The 21,382-nt window shown below is 34.1% G+C and overlaps 1 protein-coding gene across 8 annotated transcripts in view; it reads right to left on the bottom strand.

The window, feature by feature from the left end:
- Positions 1–21,382, bottom strand: part of TCERG1 (transcription elongation regulator 1) — a 70,361-nt gene that overhangs the window by 40,050 nt on the left and 8,929 nt on the right. For 5 of the 8 annotated variants that reach the window (XR_007950768.1, XM_051978657.1, XM_051978660.1 and 2 more), the window contains exons 4-5: positions 20,513–21,170; positions 8,758–8,808 (exon numbers count right to left, since the gene is read on the bottom strand). Coding sequence is in view for 7 of the 8 variants with exons in the window: in XM_051978657.1 (XP_051834617.1) it covers positions 8,758–8,808; positions 20,513–21,170 (709 nt within the window). In the remaining variant the exon portion in view is untranslated. The remainder of the gene's footprint in view (positions 1–8,757; positions 8,809–20,512; positions 21,171–21,382) is intronic. The other 3 variants (XM_051978659.1, XM_051978661.1, XM_051978663.1) reach the window with 1 other exon arrangement.

Genomic DNA, 21,382 nt, shown 5'->3' with positions numbered 1-21,382 from the left:
CTATTTCTATCCATATGAAAAGATGCTCCAAGTCATTATTAATCAGAGAAATGCAAACTAAGACAGCTCTGTAATATACCATTACACATTTGTCAGACTGGCTAGCATGACAGGGAAAGATAATAAGGAATGCTGGAGGGGATGTGGGAAAACAGGGACACTAATACATTGTTGGTGGAATTTTGAATACATCCAGCCATTCTGGAAAGCAATATGGAACTATGCTCAAAAAGTTATCAAACTGTGCATACCCTTTGATCCAGCAGTGTTTCTACTGGGATTATATCCCAAAGAGATTTTAAAGAAGGGAAAGGGACCTGTATATGCCAAAATGTTTGTGGCAGCCCTGTTTGTAGTGGCTAGAAGCTTGAAAATGAATGGATGCTCATCAATTAGAGAATGGCTGAATAAATTGTGGTATATGAATGTTATGGAATATTACTGTTCAGTAAGAAATGACCAACAGGATGATTTCAGAAAGGCCTGGAGAGACTTAGATGAACTGATGCTGAGTGAAATGAGCAGGACCAAGAGATCATTATATACTTCAACAACAATACTATATGATGATCAATACTGATGGACGTGACCCTCTTCAACAATGAAGATGAACCAATCAGTTCCGAAAGAGCAATAATGAATTGAACCAGCTACATCCAGCAAAACAACTGAGAGAGCACTATGAACCATTACATAGAATTCCCAATCCCTATATTTTTGTCTGCCTGCATTTTTGATTTCCTTCACAAGCTAACGGTACACAATTTCAAACTCCGATTCTTTTTGTATAGCAAAATAACTCTTTGGACATGTATACTTATATTAATATTTAGTTTATACTTTAATATATTTAACATGTATTGGTCAACCTGCCATCTGGGGGAGGGGGTGGAGGGAATGAGGGGAAAAATTGGAACAAAAGGTTTGGCGATTGTCAATGCTGTAAAATTACCCATGCATATAACTTGTAAATAAAAAGCTATATTAAAAAAAAGAAAGAAAGAAATGAGAGTAATGCAAGGAAATCATGAAAAAAGAATTCACTGCTTGATGAAAGGCACAAAAATGTTGAAGAAAATAACACCTTAAAAAACAAAATTCATGGGACAGCTAGGTGGCACAGTAGATAGAGCACCAGCCCTGAAGTCAGGAGGACCTGAGTTCAAATCTGTCCTAAGACACTTAAAAGTCCTAGCTGTGTGATCCTGGGCAAGTCACTTAACCCCAATTGCCAGAGGGGGAAAAAAATTCACCTAATAGTTTTTACTATAAGAGGTAGAAAAATCCAGTGGTAAAAAAGGAATAAAAGCTCACTTAGGAAAGCAATTCCTTAAAATCAGAATTGATGGAGGCAGCTAAATAATATAGTAGATATTCGGAACTATGCTCAAAAATTTATCCAACTGTGCCCTTTGATCCAGCAGTGTTACTACTGGGCTTATGCCCCAAAGAGATACTAAAGAAGGGAAAGGGACCTGTATGTGCCAAAATGTTTGTGGCAGCCCTGTTTGTAGTGGCTAGAAGCTGGAAAATGAATGGATGCCCATCAAATGGAGAATGGTTGAGTAAACTGTGGTATATGAATGGTATGGAATATTATTGTTCTGTAAGGAATGACCAGCAGGATGAATACAGAGAGGACTGGCGAGACTTACATGAACTGATGCTAAGTGAAATGAGCAGAACCAGGAGATCATTATATACCTCAACAACGATACTGTTTGAGGATGTATTCTGATGGAAGCGGATCTCTTCAATAAAGAGAGCTAATTCAGTTTCAATTGATCAAGGATGGACAGAAGCAGCTACACCCAAAGAAAGAACACTGGGAAATGAATATAAACTGCTTGCATTTTTGTTTTTCTTCCCGGGTTATTTATACCTTCTGAATCCAATTCTCTCTGTGCAACAAGAGAAATGTTCGGTTCTGCACACATATATTGTATCTAGGATATACTGTAACCTATTTAACATGTAAAGGACTGCTTGCCATCTGGGGGAGGGGGTGGAGGGAGGAAGGGGAAAACTCAGAACAGAAGTGAGTGCAAGGGATAATGCTGTAAAAAATTACCCTGGCATGGGTTCTGTCAATAAAAAGTTTTTTAAAAAAACTAAAAACAAACAAACAAAAAAAACAAAAAACAAAACAAAAAAAGGCTTAGCCCAGCTTGTCAACCTATTAAGTTCCTGGATTTTAATTGCCAAAACTGACTTGATATTAAAAGCAATGATCAAAAAAAAAAAAAAAAATAATAATAATAATAATAATATAGTGGATAGAGCACTGGCCCTGATCATGAGGAGAACCCGAGTTCAAATCTCACCTCAGACACTTAACACTTATAAGTTGTATGACTTAACCTTGACTGCTTCAACAAAAATAAACAAATAAATAAATAAATGAAAAATCAGAATTGAATAAGTGAATGTTAATAAAACATCAAGAAAATAATAATAAAAAAGATTTTAAAAGTGAAAAAAGTATAAAATATCTCATTGGAAAAACAACTGACCTAGAAAATGAATTGAGGAAAGATAATTTAACAATTTCAAGTAAAGAAATTACCCAAAAGTCATTATCAAAAAAAAGAGCGTAGATATCAGCTTTCAAGAAATCGATCAGTGTCCTGATGATACATTAGAAATCCAGAGTAAAATAGAAATTGAAAGAATCCACTAATCACCTCCTGAAAGAGATCTCAAAATGAAAACTTCCAAGAATATGCCAAATTCCAAAGTTCTCAGTTCAAGGAGAAAATACTGCCAAAAGCCAAAACAAATCATTTAAATATCACGGAACTACAGTTAGATGTCACACAAAATGTAGCAGCTTCCACTTAACAGGAACAGAAAGCTTGGAATAAGATATTCCACAGGACCACAAAGTAGGTTACCAAGAGTAACCTACCCAGAAAAACTGAGTATAATCTTTCAGGGGGAAAGGAAGGAAGGGAGGAAAATAACATTTAATGAAATACAGGACTTTCAAGCATTCCTGATGAAAAGATAAGAGCTAAACATACATCTAATGTTTAAACAAAAGACACGAGAAGCATAGAAAGGTAAATGGGAAAGAGAACTAACTCAAAGGGATTCAATAAGCATAAACTTTTTATATTCCTACATGGGAAGATAACATATAACTCCTTAGAACTTTAATATTATTAGGGCAATTGAATCTATTGTGTTAAGATGAACTCAAAAAAAAGAAGGAGAAAAGGGAATATGCTGGGAGTAGAGGGAAGTGAGAACACAGAAAATGATCTCATAAGAAAGAGGATCACAAAGAACTTAAATTTACAGTGGAAGAGAAAACAAAGAGGTAGGTAGAGCAACATTTGAACTTTATGCTCAATGGAAATGGCTCAAAAAGGTAAGTAGATACATACTCAGGTGGGCACAGAAATCGATCTTAACCAACAGGGAAGTAGGAAGGGAAGAGGATAAGCAAAAGGGAGAAAGGTTGGGGATTAACAACAGTCAGAAGCAAAAGAAATTTTTGAGAAGGAACATGGTAAAAAGAAAGACAAATAAAATATGATAGAGGAAAATGCAGTTATAATTACTGAATATGAATGAGATGAACTCAGCCCCCAAACCAGAAACCAACAGCAAAATGAATTAGAAATGAGAATCCAACAATATATTGTTTATAAGAAACATACCTGAAATAGATAGATACAAATAGAGTTAAAATAAAGAACTACAGCAGAATCTTAAATGTTTCAGCTGAAGCAAAAAATGCAGGAGTAGGAATGATGATCTCAAATAAAAAAATAAAAGTTTGCCTTTAAAAGAGATCATAGGTATCTCTTTTTGCTAAAAGGTATCATAGGAAACAAAGGAATATCAAAAATGTTTATAGCTAGTTTTTCTGATAAAGATATATATTCTCAAATATATAGGAATTGAATAAAACATTTCTCAAAATAGGAGCCATCCCCCGAATGACAAATGGTCAAAGGATATGAAGAGGCAAGTTTTAAAAAAGAAATCAAAGTTATCAAATCATATGAAAAATGCTATAAATTACTAATAACTAGAAAAATGCAAATTAAAACAACTCTTGAGATACTCCTCCTTACACCTATTATATTAACTAACATAACAGAAAAGGTAAATGACAAATACTGGAATGGATGTAGAACAGGTACACTAATGCACTGTTGGCTGTAAATTAGTTGGACCATTCTGGAGAACAACTCAGAAATATGCCTTAAAGGCACTTCATACTCAGACCCAGCTAATACCACAACTAGATCTAGATCCCAAAGAGATCAAAGGAAAAGATCTATATGTACAAATACACTTATATCACTCTACTTTTGTGGTGATAATGAAATGGAAAGTGCAGGGACACCCATTAAGGGAGAAATGACTAGAAAGTGAAGGCATACCCATCAACTGTGGAATGGTTGAACAAGTTGTGGCATATTATTAAGAGGGAGTAATATTGTGCTATAAGATCTTTATGATCCAATACAGATTGAAGTGAGCTAAACTAAGAGTTCATTATATACAATAAAAGCAACATTATAATGACAAACTGTGAAAGACTGATCAATACAAAGATCCAAGACAGTACTGAAGGACTGATAATGAAAACTGCTCTCCAACTCCAGGGAAAGAACTGCTGAACTCTTGAATACCATTTGGAATGCATTTTTTCCATTTTAGTTTTCTTACTTTTTTTTTGGCAATATAACTAAGATGTAAATGTTTTTGATGACTATTTCATATCATATTGCTTGCTTTCTCAATAGATGCAGGAGAAACTAGAGACAAGAAGAGAATTCGGAACTCAAATTTTTTTAAAAGCCTGTCAAAAATAATAAATGAGATCCAAAGTGCCAGGTATTTCAACTTAAAAGCAACTTAAGCCTTGAAAGTAGAGAAGCAAGGAAGAAATTACCCATGATTAGAGGAAAGCATTTATGACCAAACAACAGAGAAAATCAAATGAGGCAAAATTGACCATTTTAATTACACAGAATGAAAACGTTCTTGCACAAACAAAACTAATTTAGTTTAAATTGGATGAGAAGCGGGTAAATGAGAGGGGAAAAAAAATCTTTGCAGCAAGTTTCTCTGATTAAGGTATCATTTCTAGAATTACTGAGAAATAATTCAAAGTTGTAATAATCAGATCCATTCCCCAATTGACAAATAGTAAAATGATATATAAACAGGTACTGTTCAGAGTAATAAAATTCAAGCTATCTATAGGAACATGTGGAAAAAAGGCACTTAATCAGGTACGTCAAACAGGCACTGACTGTTTGGAAATTAAAATGTAATTTGGAAGTATTGAACAAAATAGCTAAAAATACAACAGAACAAAGAGAATAAAGAGAAAGTCGATATGTGGTTTTCTAAGTCAACAGACCATCATCAGGAATCCTTATGTAATGTTTAATGGCTCCACTATTCTTTGAGTTTGACACTACTGCTTTAAATTACTATAAAAAAATGCACATTAAAAATGTTTATACACAAAGGCTGACAAAGTTGTCCAAAAATAAGACAAAGAAAATGCTGAGAGAGATATGGAAAAACGTACATTAATGCACTCAGAAGAACTATGAAATGGTCCAGCCATTCTAAAAAGCAATGGAACTATGCTTAAAAAACTAATAAACTATTTGATCCACTGATACCACTTTACTGCATCTATACCTTAAAGAAACTTAATGAAGAGAAAAAGGACCAACATTAAAAAACAAACAAACAAACAAAATAAAAACCACAGCATCTTTTTGTAAGTGGCAAAAAGTTGAAAAATTGAAGAATGGTTGAACAAGTTATGATTTAGCAATGTGACAGAACACTTTTGTGTTGTAATGAAGTGAATGATTGTAGAAGAAACTGAGGTCTACATGAACTAAATAAAGCAGAATGCAAAAAAAAACAGGAAAACAACTTTATATTATAATAATATTGAAAAAGATCAACAGCTTTGAAAGTCTGAGGAACTCCAATTAACAAAGTGAGCTATGATCAATCATGATTCCAAAGAACTCATGATGAAACATGCCAATTAACTCATCTTGAGACCGAGAATAGACCAAGTATGATTAAGACATATATTGGAGGGTATGGCTAATGTTGGAATTTGTTTTCCTTGAATATACATAGTTTTTATTTTTCTCAAAAGGCAAAAGTATTAGGGAGAAAAAAAGGGGGAAGGAGAAAAGGTGAGTTTTTGTTAATTGAAAAAAGGAATTTTAAAAATTTAAAAAGAATAAAATAAAAATAGAAAACTAACCCCTAAAATAATTTAGAACATTTTCCCCCATATATTTAATTCTTAAAAAAAAAAAAAAAAAAAAAAAAGAACAAGAAAAAGAAAAACTGATTGGCAAAGCTGGTTATTTTGAAAGCATCCTTGGCAAAAAATGCTAAAACAACTTCCTTGTGACAGTTTATATAAAAATCCTACTCTGTTGTTTCATTGTAGCATGCCATTTACCCCAGACTTTCAAAAGCTCTATGACAAACCAGAAAGATTATAACAAAGCTTAATGTTTTTGGACCAGTCACTTAAGCATCAATTTAACTGTTTGGTACTCTATTTTTTCCTCTTGCCAAAGTGTGGGTGTACATATAACTATTCACATACATTTACATATATTAATTTTCACTTTCAAATTCTGTCAACTATTGACATTGTAATTAGTTTTTCTGTACAACAGAAAATTAAATGAAAAAAGAAATGAACATCATTTCTATGTGTGTATACATGTACAACAAACACTGACATGAAAAAAGGAAGAAATGAACTACATCAGAATTTAGTGTCCTGATAAAGTCAAAAGACAAAAGGAAGATTCAGATAAATAAATGGAAGGACAACCTATACGTCCTCTTTCTTAAAATTTAAGCAGCATCTATCTAAAACCAAGAACAAGCTTTGTCTTTAATATATATAAACTTGAAACCTTCCCAATAAGATTAGGGTTGAAACAAGGATGTCCATTATCATCACAATCATTCAATATTATTTTAGAAATGTTAATTACAGCGACAAGAAAAAGAAATTGGAGGAATAAAAGTAGTCAATGAAGAGACCAGTAAAGGAATTGGTAGAATTCATTTCATCATATGTCCAAAGGCAAAGAGACACATTTAATTCTCACCACTTACAGCAGTTATGTTCTATAAAGACTCTGGGGACACTAAATTTATGAATACTGGACCATTACCTCTCAAGGAAGTACAACATTAGATTCCTGTCTCTAGTCACATTTACTTTAGTACTTTCTAGAGTAGCCTCAAGTAAAAATCGGTGAATTTCCTGTTTCTTTTTCTGAATATGCTATATTGTTGAATCATTAACATTAAGCTCAAGATTAATAAGCATACATGTATTTCTCCATGAGGCATGTCAGAGTTCCTGTGCTTAGGCAAACTAAACAAAAATTCAGCACTATGTTTCTCAGCCTTTTTAAACAACAAAATCAACAAAAAGGTAGAAAAATGTAAAAGACATGGCACTAAACAACTATGAAAAGGATACTTGTTTATACGATTAAGAGCAAGAAGGCAGAGCATTGACTTGTTGGACTCAGCTGGGAATATGTAATTAAATGACTCAAATTTTTTAACTACTTGGTATATGCCCCTAAATGACCACAAAAAATGTGGACAGTATTGATTTTTGGATTACAAATTTTAGAAAGTGGCAAATTTTCAAATACAAAACCCACACATATTTAGGATTGACTGTTCAATCATTTCACAAGTTACTAGACCACCCAGTCTTGAATGAAATCAAGTGATTATGATTTAATTTAATAATACTAACTTAAGCAAAAATATTATCATGAAGATCACTGGAGGTGATGAATCTCTATCTGTTAGAATTCATGAAGCAGTAGAGAAATTCTAGCAAGATCCTGATAAGTGAACATATACTCTTGATTCTCACTGGCTTCAACATAAAAGCAGGTATGGAGGACAATGGCAAATAGTTTGTTGGTATATAGCTTGAGATTAGTAATGGAAGAGTCTAAAGACTTGAAGACAATGAAGATTTATACGTGCACATCAAGAATATCATCCAATCCCAAATAACGAAGCATACTATGTACCTCCAAAGAACCGATATTATTTGAATAGAAACTGAAGTATGCTATTTCATTTTCTATCTTTTTTCTTTTATTCAAGTCTTTTTGTACAAAATAACAAATATAGAAATGCTTTACATAATTGCACATGTATAACCTATATCTGATTGCTTACTATCTCTGGGAGGGGTGAGGGAAAAGAAGGGAGAGAGCTGGAGCTAAGAATAGAATTTGGAACTCAAAACTTGAAATAAAAATGTTTAAAAATTTAAAAAAGAAAAGAAAATAGGAATGTAGTAGGAAGGAAGGAAGATTAGTTGATGCAATTAAGTGTGTCAAAAAATCAATTTCTACCCCCAAAAACACTTTCTTTGTTATGGTCTTCTAAGACTTTCCAAAACTCTATGAAACTTATTCCTTCAGTCAAACTAAGTATATCAATAAAATAATGTTTAAAATTCAAATTGTATATAAATTTATCTGGTCTGAAATGTAATTCAAATAACAAATGTAGTCAGTTACTATTCAAAAAACACAAGGTTCTACAAAATAAGGCAAATTTTTACTCATTTATCATGGCTGAATTGAACTAGTTGTAAAATAAGGCAAATGGTATTGTTTATCATTCCACAGCAAAAAAAATAATAATAATATAAAATATGTGAAAAATTAGCACAATATTTACTCTTACCAAGTATATTTTGGGAGTCAGACACACCCTGTAGAGATAACAGCTCAGCTCCTGAAGATAAAAGCAAAAAATAATGGCCTCTGTACAGTAATCATCTAGAATTGAGCTGCATTTGGCATGACCATTTCTAGGACTTCTTAGAAGTCAATTTCCTGCTCACTAACCCTCTTTTCATTTTCATAATTTCCTTTTTTACTCCAGATGCCCCACTAAGGAATGTTTCCTTTTGGACCTCAATACATAAGGCTTTTTTGGTTTGCTAAACTGTTGTTTCTCACTTTTTTATTCTTTACTATATGAAATGAAAGGGGGCAGGAATGAGGGTATATATGTGGAAATTATTATAGAAGGTATCCAAAAATCTTATTGTAGCTAAAGCTTTATTTAATAGCTTAAAAGTGCATTAAGACTTTGGGGGCATGGGAAATACAGGGACATAAATAAGTAGAAGGAAATAAGTACAGGCTATATAAAAACAAAAATATCAATAAAAATTTTAAGTATCTGTTATAATTTTCTCTGGAAAAATTCTCATTTTACCAGTGTGGTCTTCATGTAACTATTCAAAATAACTTCAGTTTATCAGTTTTCATGCTACCTGTAGCTCAAACATTAAGATAAAATTAATATCTTAGGCATTCCTCATCATCTGTAACAGGACTTCTGAATCCAATGATAATAAATGGTAGTGAATAATATTTTCTTTTTTGTACTTCAACTGATCCATCAATATTTATTAAGTACCTATTGTACTTTAAAGCTTCCACATACCACAACTAAACCTCCCCAAAACCAGTTATTTACTCATTACAAAAAGTTTAATTTCTCCTTAAAAAAAAGACAATAAAAAATATTTTATTTATTTAGCAGAATAATGAACTTACAACTCAATTAAAAGGCTCTTTGCAAAATTATGTAATAATATGGAGACAGAGTACAGGGAAATTCTATATTACTGCAAAACCAGTTATTTTACCCTTCAGGATCAGAATATGAATTTAAACAATTTAAAATGATTTAGAGTACTTCAAAAATATTCAATAATTTTGATCACTGTACCTACCACAGTTTGGAAAACTATCTTTTGGTGATGAGTTATCAAATCTGGCTAGCCTAGTGCTTGAATTACAAACACGAACAGCCAAGATGACAGAAAAAAGGCAGGTATTCATCTAAGTTTTCCCAAATTCTCAGCCAAACAACTTTAAAACAATGCCGCAAACAAATTTTGGCGCAGCAGAACCCACGAAAGGAATAAGTTAAACACTTTGCTAACCCAAGGAGACTTAGAAGATTGGCAGAAAAAGGTTTGTCTCACTACAAAGTGGAATACAGGCCATCCCACAATTATCCAATAAGACAGCAGCAAGGTGACACCTGGGCAAATCAGGAGCAGGCCTTAGGGGCAACTGAATCAAGTGAAACTACAAACTATAAAAAGATCAGAAAACTGCTAGAAGGAGATTACCAGGATCCCTTTGCTGGCACTTGATAGAGGATTGTTGTATTGACCATGTGTCCAGGTCACAGACCCAGGGAAAAAAGCACTGGCACATCAAAGCAGACAGCTGTAGAGGAGCAAGAACTCTGATGACAGTGCCACAGCAGAGAAGAGTGCTTATGGTAGCTAACAGACAAGGGCACAGAGCAGAAGAGTAGTAGGTCCACTTGCTCCTTAGATCATACCATTTTGGAAGAAGAGAAAAGTTACAGATCTTCAGAATTATTTCTGACAAAAGTTATACAAAAAAACTAAAGCTTGGAACAGTCCCCCCCTCCACTATGGGAGCAGAGCCCAACTTTCATAGAAAGTTAAAAAATCAAGAAATAGGATGGAAAAATGATCAAAGAACTTGACCACAGAAAGTTACTAGGGAAGATCAAGACAAACTCAGAAGAAAACAAACTGCTACATCCAAAGCCTCAAAAATGTAAATTGGTCTCAGGCCCAGAAAGAATTTCTGGAAGAGCTAAAAACAGATATTAAAAATCAAATGAGATAAGTAAGAGAAAAACTAGGAAAAGAAATGCCACTGATGCAAGAAAAGCATGAGAATGAGTCATTAGCTTAGTAAATGAAGCACCAAAAAAAATACTGAAGAAATTAACAAAATAGGCCAAATGATAAAAGCAGCATAAAAATCCACGGAAGAAAAAGAATGCCTTAAAAATTGGAATTTGTAGGCATGGACCCACACAACACCATATACCAAGATAAGATCAAAATGGGTCCATGATTTAGGCATAAAGAACGAGATTATAAATAAATTAGAGAAACAAAGGATAATTTACCTCTAAGACTTGTGGAGGAGAAAGAAATTTGTGACCAAAAATGAACTAGAGACCATTATTGATCACAAAATAGAAAATTTTGATTATATCAAATTAAAAAGCCTTTGTACAAACAAAATTAATGCAAACAAGATTAGAAGGGAAGCAACAAACTGGAAAAACATCTTCACAGTTAAAGGTTCTGATAAAGGTCTCATTTCCAAAATATATAGAGAACTGACCCTAATCTATAAGAAATCAAACCATTCTCCAATTGATAAATGGTCAAAGGATATGAACAGACAATTCTCAGATGAAGAAATTGAAACTATTTATAGACATATGAAAATATGCTCCAAATCATTATTAATCAGAGAAATGCAAATTAAGACAACTCTGAGATACCACTACACACCTGTCAGATTGGCTAGAATGACAGGGAAAGATAATGGGGAATGTTGGAGGGGATGTGAGAAAACAGGGACACTGATACATTGTTGGTGGAACTGTGAACACATCCAGCCATTCTGGAGAGCAATTTGGAACTATGCTCAAAAAGTTATCAAGCTGTGCATATCCTTTGATCCAGCAGTGTTTCTACTGGGCTTATACCCCAAAGAGATACTAAAGAAAGGAAAGGGACCTGTATGTGCAAGAATGTTTGTGGCAGCCCTGTTTGTAGTGGCTAGAAGCTGGAAAATGAAAGGATGTCCATCAATTGGAGAATGGTTGAGTAAATCGTGGTATATGAACGTTATGGAATATTATTGTTCTGTAAGGAAAGACCAGCAGGATGAATACAGAGAGGACTGGCGAGACTTACATGAACTGATGCTGAGTGAAATGAGCAGAACCAGGAGATCATTATATACCTCAACAATGATACTGTTTGAGGATGTATTCTGATGGAAATGGACCTCTTTGATAAAGAGAGCCTTAATTGATGAAAGATGGACAGAAGCAGCTACACCCAGAGAAAGAACACTGGAAATGAATATAAACTGCTTGCATTTATGTTTTTCCTCCCGGGTTATTTATACCTTCTGAATTCAATTCTCCCTGTGCAACAAGAAAACTGTTCAGTTCTGCACACATATATTGTATCTAGGATATACTGCAACCCATTCAACATGTAAAGGACTCTTGCCATCTGGGGAAGGGGTGGAGGGAGGGAGGGGAAAAATCGGAACAGAAATGAATGCAAGGGATAATGCTGTAAAAAATTACCCTGGCATGCGTTCTATCAATAAAAAATTATTTAAAAAAAGAAATCAAGCCATTCTCCAACTGATAAATGGTCAAAGAATATGAACAATTTTCAGATGATGAAATTGAAACTATTACCACTCATATGAAAGTGTTCCAAATTACTATTGATCAGAGAAATGCAAATTAAGACAACTCTGAGATACCACTACACACCTGTCAGATTGGCTAAGATGACAGGAAAAGATAATGCTGAATGTTGGATGGGATGCGGGAAAACTGGGACACTGATGCCTTGTTGGTGGAGTTGTGAACGAATCCAACCATTCTGGAGAACAATCTGGAATTACGCCCAAAAAGTTATCAAACTGTGCACCTTTGATCCAGTAGTGTTACTTCTGGGCTTATATTCCAAAGAAATACTAAAGAAGGGAAAGGGACCTGTATGTGCCAAAATATTTGTGGCAGCCCTGTTTGTAGTGGCTAGAAATTGGAAATTGAATGGATGCCCATTAATTGGAGAATGGTTGGGTAAATTGTGGTATATGAATGGTATGGAATATTATTGTTGTGTAAGAAATGACCAGAAGGATGAATACAGAGAGGCTTGGAGAGACTTACATGAATTGATGCTGAGTGAAATGAGCAACACCAGGAGATCATTATATATTTCAACAACAATACTGTGTGAAGATGTATTCTGATGGAAGTGGATTTCTTTGACAAAGAAACCTAACTCAGTTTCAATTGACCAAGGATGGACAGAAGCAGCTACACCCAAAGAAAGAACACTGGGAAATGAATGTAAACTGTTTGATTTTTGTCTTTCTTCCTGGGTTATTTCTACTTTCTGAATGCAATTTTCCCTGTGCAACAAGAGAACTGTTCGGTTCTGCATACATATATTGTATCAAGGATAAACTGCAACATATTTAACATATACAGGACTGCTTGCCATCTGGGGGAGGGGTGGAGGGAGGGAGGGGAAAAATCAGAACAGAAGTGAGTGCAAGGGATAATGCTGTAAAAAATTACCCTGGCATGGGTTCTGTCAATAAAAAGTTATAAAATAATTTTTTTTTTAAAGTGGAATTTATCAAATGGAAAAGGAGAGATACAAAATTCTTTAAAAATCAGAATTTAGCAAGCAGAAGCTAATGACTTAAAACAAGAAGAAACAATAAAACAAAATAAAAAAAATGAAAAAAAATAGAAGGAAATGTGAACTATTTCATTGGGGAAAAAAACAAGAGACCTGAAAAAAAAAAAAAAAATCAGGGAAAGATCATCTAAGAATAATTGGACTATTTGAAGCCAGAATCAAAAAAGAGCCTAAACATCATTTTTCAAGAAAAAAAAAAAAATGCTCCAAGATCCTAAAACCAGAGAGTAAAACAGAAACTGAAAAAAATTACCAATCACCTACTGAAAGAGATCCCAAAATGAAAACTCTCAGGAATCTAATAGACAAATTCCAGAGTTCCCAGGTCAAGGAGAAAATATTGCAAGCAACCAGAAAGAAATATTTCAAATATTGTGGAGCCACAGGATAACAGAAGATTTAGCAGCTTCTATATTAAAGAAACAAAGACTTGGAATACAATATTCTGGAAGGCAAAGGAGTTAAGATTATAACCAAGAATAATCTATCCAACAAAATGGACTATAATCCTTCAAAGGAAAAGAAAGTCATTCAGGGGCAGCAGCTAGGTAGTGAAGTGGATAGAGCCCCAACCTTGAAATCAGGAGGATCCGAGTTCAAATTTGGCCTCAGACACTTAACAATTCCTAGTTGTGTGATCCTGGGCAAGTCACTTAACCCCAACTGCCTTGGGGAAAAGGGGGGAGAATCATTCAATGAAAGAGCACTTTTGAGTTAAATATGATGGGATGATATCTAAAAATATATAATTAAAAGGTGAGAAAGAAGAATGCCCTGGGACAAAAAAAGAAGTAGAATGGGGTAAATTACCTGACATTAAAAGGGCATGAAAAAGCTTTTACAGTGGAGGGAAAGATGGAGGAGAGAGGGAGGAACACTTGAACCTTACTCTCATTAGAATTGGAACATGCAAATTCAGTTGGGTATAGAAATTTATCTTACCCTACAGGAAAGTAGGAGAGGAATGGGGACACAAGAAGTGGAAGGGAATGGTTAACAGAAGGGAGGGCAGATTGGGAGAAATGGTAGTCATAAGCAACCCAATATTAAGGACAGATACAGTAGGAGAGGGAAGGAAGGGAAAAAGAAAAAGTAAGGGAAGGGGGAATAGAGGGAGGGAAAGATTGAAGGATTAAAATGGGAGGAAACAGGATGGAAGTACATAGTATTACCTGAAAAAAAAAATTTTTACAACAAGTTTCTCTGAAAAGGGGCTCATTCCTCAAACACATAGAGTCAAATTTATAATAGTCATCCCCCAAATGATAAATGGTCAAAGGATATAAAGAGACAAGTTTTAAGAAATCAAAGCCATCAATAGTCATATGAAAAATGCTCAAATTTCTATTGATTAGAAAAATGCAATTTAAAATAACTCTGAGGTACCACCCCACACTTATCAAATGGGCTAACATGACAGAAAAGAAAAATTACAAATGTCAAAGTAGATGTGGACAAACTGGGACATTAATGCACTGTTGGTGGAATTATGAACTGATTCAACCATTCTGGAAAGCTATTTGGAACCATGCCCAAAATACTATAAAGCTTGCAATACCACAACTACATCTATATCCCAAAGAGATTTTAAAAAAAGGATCTCTATGTACAAAAATAATCACAGAAGCTCATTTTTGTAGTGCAAAGAATTGAAAATGGAAGGCATTCCCATGAACTGGGAAATGGCTGAATAAGTTGTGATACATGATTGTGATGGAATATTATTGTGCTGTAAGAAATGACAAGTAGGATGCTCTTAGAAAAAGTAATAGCAATACTACACAATGATCAACTATGAATGACTCAGCTAATCTCAGCGATACCAATCAAACACCACTCTAAAGGACCCATGATGAAAAATGCTATCCACCTCCAAAGAAAGAAATGATGAAGTTTAAATGCATATCAAAGCATACTTTTTAAAAACTTTTTCTTGGTTTTCTTTTTTCAGTTTGTATTTTCTTTTAACTACTTTAAGTACTTAACTACTTGCTTTAAACTACAAAACTTGTATTAACTACAAAGTATAACTTATATCAAACTGCTTGTCTTTTCAAGGGAAAAGGCAAAGGGAGGGAGAGAAATTGAAAATAATTTTTTTAAAACAAATGTTTAAAATTGTTTTTATATATTATTGGAAAGACAAATAAAATATTAAATTTTTTTTAAAAACTGTTTAAATAATTACAAGTATGTAGTATACTCTTAGCCCTATCCTTTAAACCTGCCCAATTAATTATCTCTGTTATCCCCAAGCTATATACCAACCAGTTCTGACTTCTTATTCCAGTCCTTTATCTCCAACTGCTTATATTGCTTTTTGACTTCTCACAATTGGGCATGCTCTAAATGGAAAGCATATCCCCCGCCTAAAAGTACCATTTCTTTATTATTCCTATTTCTATCTATGGTTGTTATGCAGGGTATGCCAGAAAGCTTGGAGCCATTTTTAATATTTCCCTCAGGTCTTTTTGTTTTTTCCTTCATTGTCTATCTTGCCTTTACTTTTTATTCTCACTACTACTACTAACCTAGTTAGTTATTAGGCCTGAAACAACCAGCTTGCTAGTTTCCCCAATACCAACCTTCTGTCCTGTATATCTATACTTTTTCACTGCCAGACCAATTTTCTTCAATACTGGACTCTATCAGTCAGCATCAATAATTTCTTTGACTGTTCCCTATGCCTAAAACACTCTCTTTCCTCCAAACCAACCACTCTGCCTACTGATTTCTCTGGCTTCCTAGCATCCCACTACAAGAAGCTTTACCCAAAAACCTCTTCATTTTATTATCTTCCTTATGTTAATTTTATACCTTATTTATCCATCTTGCTTTGTGTACATTTGTTTGCATGTGATTCTCCTCCATTAAACTGCAAATTCCTTCAGGGACGTCTTTTGTCTTTTTTGGTATCCTCAGTATTTGACACAGTGCTTGGCATTAATAAATGCTGACTGACTGCTTTTTTTTTTATTTATTTATTTTATTATAGCTTTTTATTTACAAAACATATGCATGGGTAATTTTTCAACATTGACTCTTGACTGATTGCTTTTCAAGAAAAACCTAAAAAACCTACTACTGCAAATCTAAACTTCTTTCCCTAACTTTCAAACTGGACCAGAATTAGATCTCTCCTACTAGTCCAACCTATTTCAGTAAAATTGAGCCAAGATTACTGAGCATAAAGTTCTACTCCAAAATCTCAAACAGACATGGAAGCTAACATTGTGATCCGAAGTGCAGATATTTTATTAGGGCACAACAATGGCAAGACATATCAAGTAAAAACAAGGACTCAGAGATAGGCCAGGCCTAACAATTTACTATATACTTGAAATTCAAAAACTAGTCCAGCCAGATTAGATAAAGCTCATCACTAAAAAGTAGGTCATCAGGTAAATACAATTTCACCAACTGGGAGATTCAAAGCAATAGTCAACATTTTTGGATATCTTCAAGTATAACACTCACATAAATATATCTATTGTTCTCAATGAAAACAAAATTTTTATCTAAGTCAACAAAAGCAAAACTAACAAGATGGATTTGCTCCAAATGACAATGAATATGGCTTGGTGCTTTAATGTATGCGGAGCAAAATCAAATTTAAGTGAATGCTATAGAATTTCAAAGCCTACAAGATCTACAACCATCATTGTCAGATGGTAGACTTAGAAAAAAACAAACTGTTGTCAAGATATTAGCTAAATTTGAATGTGATTCGTTAAACAACTTTCCCATTAAAAGTTGTATATTTATTATATGTATCAAAATCATTCATTATGGTAACTAAAATATAATTCCTTTTTCAAAAATAATTACAACTTCTTAAAAAGTGGGAAGAAAAACAATTATAAGATCATTGATCAATGCAATGACTAACAACTCCAGACAAATCATGAAACATGCTATCTACTTCCTGGAAAAAAAAAATGACAGATTTAAGATGCAAAATGAGATACATCCATGAAAACTGCCAATAAGGAATATATTATGCATATTTCTTACAAGAGCTTTGGGTTTTTTTTTTCTTTTTTTCTCTCCAATGGGGGCTAAGAGGAAAAGAAAATAAATGCCTATTTATTGAAAAAACAAATTTTAATTTTAAAAAAATAACATGTAATCTAACATATATATAGGACTGCTTGCCATCTAGGAGAGGGGGTGAAGGGAGGGAGGGGAAAAATCGGAACAGAAGCGAGTGCAAGGGATAATGTTGTAAAAAAATTACCCTGGCATGGATTCTGTCAATATAAAGTTATTATAAAATAAAATATTAAAAAAATAAATAAATAACATGTAGTTTAACATTTCAACAATTAAATTTCTTAAATTTTCAATGTCTTTTATTTTTAATAAGTCTTTAAAAACATCCTTTTGGAGCAGCAAGATGGCAGAGTCAGGAAGTCATAAGTTCAAATCCTGCCTTAAACACTTAATAGTTACTAGCTCTGTGACCCTAGAAAGTATTTAACTCCAATTGCCTCTCAAAAACAAAAATAAATTCCCCCCAAAAAAAAATACTATTTATTTTCCACACAAACCAAATCTTTAAAACTTTAAAAAGGTTTCTAATCCAGGGAAGTCTTGAAAGAACACAAAACTCTGCTGAGAAAGCAGTCAACTTCCTTATGGTTTGAAGAATAGGGAAATTAAGCCACTGTGTGACTATATTATTTGTTTTAATTGAATTTTTTTTTGGATGGAAGTAATTACCCTTATTTCAAAATAAGCCACATTAAACAATCAAAAAGAAAATTACATTTCTGTTTGCACTCAAGAGTTAATCAGTGCTCTGGAAGCAGACAGCACTTTTTTTTTCTATCATGAGTCCTTTGGAATTGTTTTGGATCCTTTACTTGATCAGAGTAGTTAAATCTTTCATGATTGACCATCATTACAACATTGTCATTACAATACATAATAATCTGGTTTCTCATTTGACTTTGATTTAGTTCGCTTAGGTCTTAATCGTGTTTTGCTTAAACCATTTCCTTCACCATTTCCCACAATACAATAGTACCCTATCACTACCATATGCCATAATTTGTACAGTCACTTCCTAATTGATGAGAATCCCCTTGATTTCCAATTCTTTGATAACATAAAAAAAGCCACCACAAATGTTTGTACACATAAATGTTTTCCCCTTTTCTTTGACTTCTTTGGGATACAGACATATAGTTTTTGGGTCTGGTTCCAAATTGTTTGCCAGAATGGTTGGAGTAGTTTACAACTCCACCAACAGTTTATTAGTGTACCTATTTTTGCCTTACTCCCTTTAGCACTTGTTATTTGTTAGATTTGGGGTTTTTTTCAATTTTTTGTTTTAGAACATTTTTTTTATGACTATTGATGCGCTTTGATTTCTCCCTCTGAAAACTGACCATTCATCAGTTGGGGAATGGTTCTTTTTACAAATTTCACTTAGTTCTATATTCAGTAAGAAATTAAGACTTTTATCAGAGAAACTTTAAAAAAAATTTTTTTTTGTATTATTAACTATGGTATCTTTTAGCAAAATGTAGTTTCCCTTTATCTCTTTAAATTTGGCTTATTTTTTAATTTATTTTGTCCAAGATCATGATTGCTATTTCTGCTTTTTGTACTTCAGCCGAAGTATAAGATTCTACTCCAATCCTTAAACAAAAAAAAAAAAAAAAAAAAAAAAAAAATGGGGCAGCTAGGTGGTGCAGTGGAGCACCAGCCCTGAATTCAGAAGGACCTGAGTTCAAATCAGAACTCAGACACCTAGCTGTTTGACTCTGGGCAAGTTACTTAACCCCAATTGCCTCAGAGGAAAAAAAAAAAAAAAACTTGCCATTTTTCATGGTGAAAATAATATAAGATCCCCTCCCCGTCACTTAAATCAATTCAAATTGTTCATACTCTGATCCAGAAAGATAACATAACTGCATTTATAAAAAGGTTACAACTGGGTTTTGCAACTAGAAAAAGCAGCCTTGCATCTAATTAGAATATTGAAGTTAGCAGTAAATTTGACATACTGGTCTAGGCAATTTTCTAACATCTTAAGTTACAAATAAAATGCTGATCTTTTGTTTTAGAGGGTAGCTTGTTAATGTGGAGAGGGAAAAAAACAGTAAAGAAAGTGAGGGGCAAACACAAATGCTTATGGACATAAATCAGTAAAGGGAACTATTCATTCCTATACCAATGAATCTTCAGTCCAGTATACTATCTTTCTTTCCCTCATAATATTTATTTACATAAAATGGAGTTTTCTATTGTTCTTAAGAGACAAAATATAGATCCTGATTTGTGAATGAAAAATTACAAATATGAATTATTTTGAGAAACTATCCCCCCCAAATTCCATTAATCACATTAGCATTATTTTATAATTTATAAAAATAAAAACGGTCAAGGAGTTTATCAATAATTAACCATATAAATTTCTTATGGTTCAGATGTCATAAAAATTATTATAAATTCTTTGAGTAAAACACAGACTAATAAAATTATTTGAATAAACTGACTTATGAAAAATCAGAGTAGAATAAGAAACATGACAAATTTTTGTTTAGAAAAAAATGGGTATTGAATCACAACATTAAAGTTTGGAAACTAAGATAATTTTTTCAGCCACAGTAACTCATGAAGACTATAAAGTATACAAGGATTATAATCTATCTCAACAGAAAATGCCCACATCAATAAAATTATAGTTTCTATGTAAAAGGAAAGCTTTATGCTTAAACTAGCAGTCGCTCACCTCAAAAACAATCTTTAGTAAATTCAGGACAGTCATTCACGATGTTTATCTCTGCTCATCAGCTTATGCTATTTCCCTTGCCTCAATTGCCTTTTTATCTTTTTTACACCTATCTAAACGCTACTCTACCTATTTTCAATTCCTCCATAATTTCTATGTTTTTATCCCTTTTCTAAATTCATTATGGTCTGTACCATATAACTCAGTACTTAATTATGTATATGCTGTCTCATGTCTAGAGCAACTATTTTCCAATTGTACCATGCATGCTAATTTTCTCTCCACTCAAAATGATTAGATGCTTCTGGTGGGCACAAACTACATATTAATTAAATTTCCTTGAGAGGAAAAAAAAAATCATAAATTTTACTTACTTGATACCGTCTGTGAAACTGAAGTTGCTGTTGTTGTTGTAGAAGTGGTAGAAGACTGTGTAGATGATGGCGTTGAAGTAGAAACTACTGATGCTGGGCTACTAGTTGTAGGAGTGGATGCATTTACAGCTTGAGCTTGTACTTGAGCTTGTACTTGAGCTTGAGCCTGTGCCTGAGCTTGGGCTTGAGCCTGGGCTTGAGCCTGGGCCTGGGCCTGTGCCTGAGCCTGTGCCTGAGCCTGAGCCTGGGCCTGAGCCTGGGCCTGAGCCTGGGCCTGAGCCTGAGCCTGTGCCTGTGCCTGTGCCTGAGCCTGGGCCTGGGCCTGGGCCTGGGCCTGGGCCTGGGCCTGTGCTTGTGCCTGTGCCTGAGCTTGGGCCTGTGCCTGAGCCTGAGCTTGGGCTTGGGCTTGAGCCTGTGCCTGTGCCTGTGCCTGAGCCTGAGCCTGAGCTTGGGCTTGGGCTTGGGCTTGGGCCTGAGCCTGAGCCTGAGCCTGAGCCTGGGCCTGGGCCTGGGCCTGGGCCTGGGCCTGAGCCTGAGCCTGGGCCTGGGCTTGAGCCTGAGCAGCCAGCATAGGAGTTAGTTCTGATTGCTGAATAACTTTAACTCCATCTGGTTTGGTCCATGCAGACTCACGTGTCCGAGCATTATAATAATAAACCTGTAGAGAAGCAAATAAAGATGCTAATATAACAAATCTGTCTTGAGAAAAATGGACACATATAGATGCTAAACGCTTATGTAAATCAGATGCCCAAAAGTTCCTGTAATGACTGTCCAATCCAATATTTAGCTATTCCTGATAATGTTGCCCTAATTCAATCTCTGATCTACACAAAAGATTCCATTGTGACTGACTGAAAAGACATTTGA

The sequence above is a fragment of the Antechinus flavipes genome, chromosome 2 (genome assembly GCF_016432865.1).
Source record: "Antechinus flavipes isolate AdamAnt ecotype Samford, QLD, Australia chromosome 2, AdamAnt_v2, whole genome shotgun sequence".
NCBI classification, from domain to species: domain Eukaryota; kingdom Metazoa; phylum Chordata; class Mammalia; order Dasyuromorphia; family Dasyuridae; genus Antechinus; species Antechinus flavipes.
The sequence above is the reverse complement of the archived record's forward strand: the minus strand, read 5'-3'. Positions and strand labels throughout refer to the sequence as shown.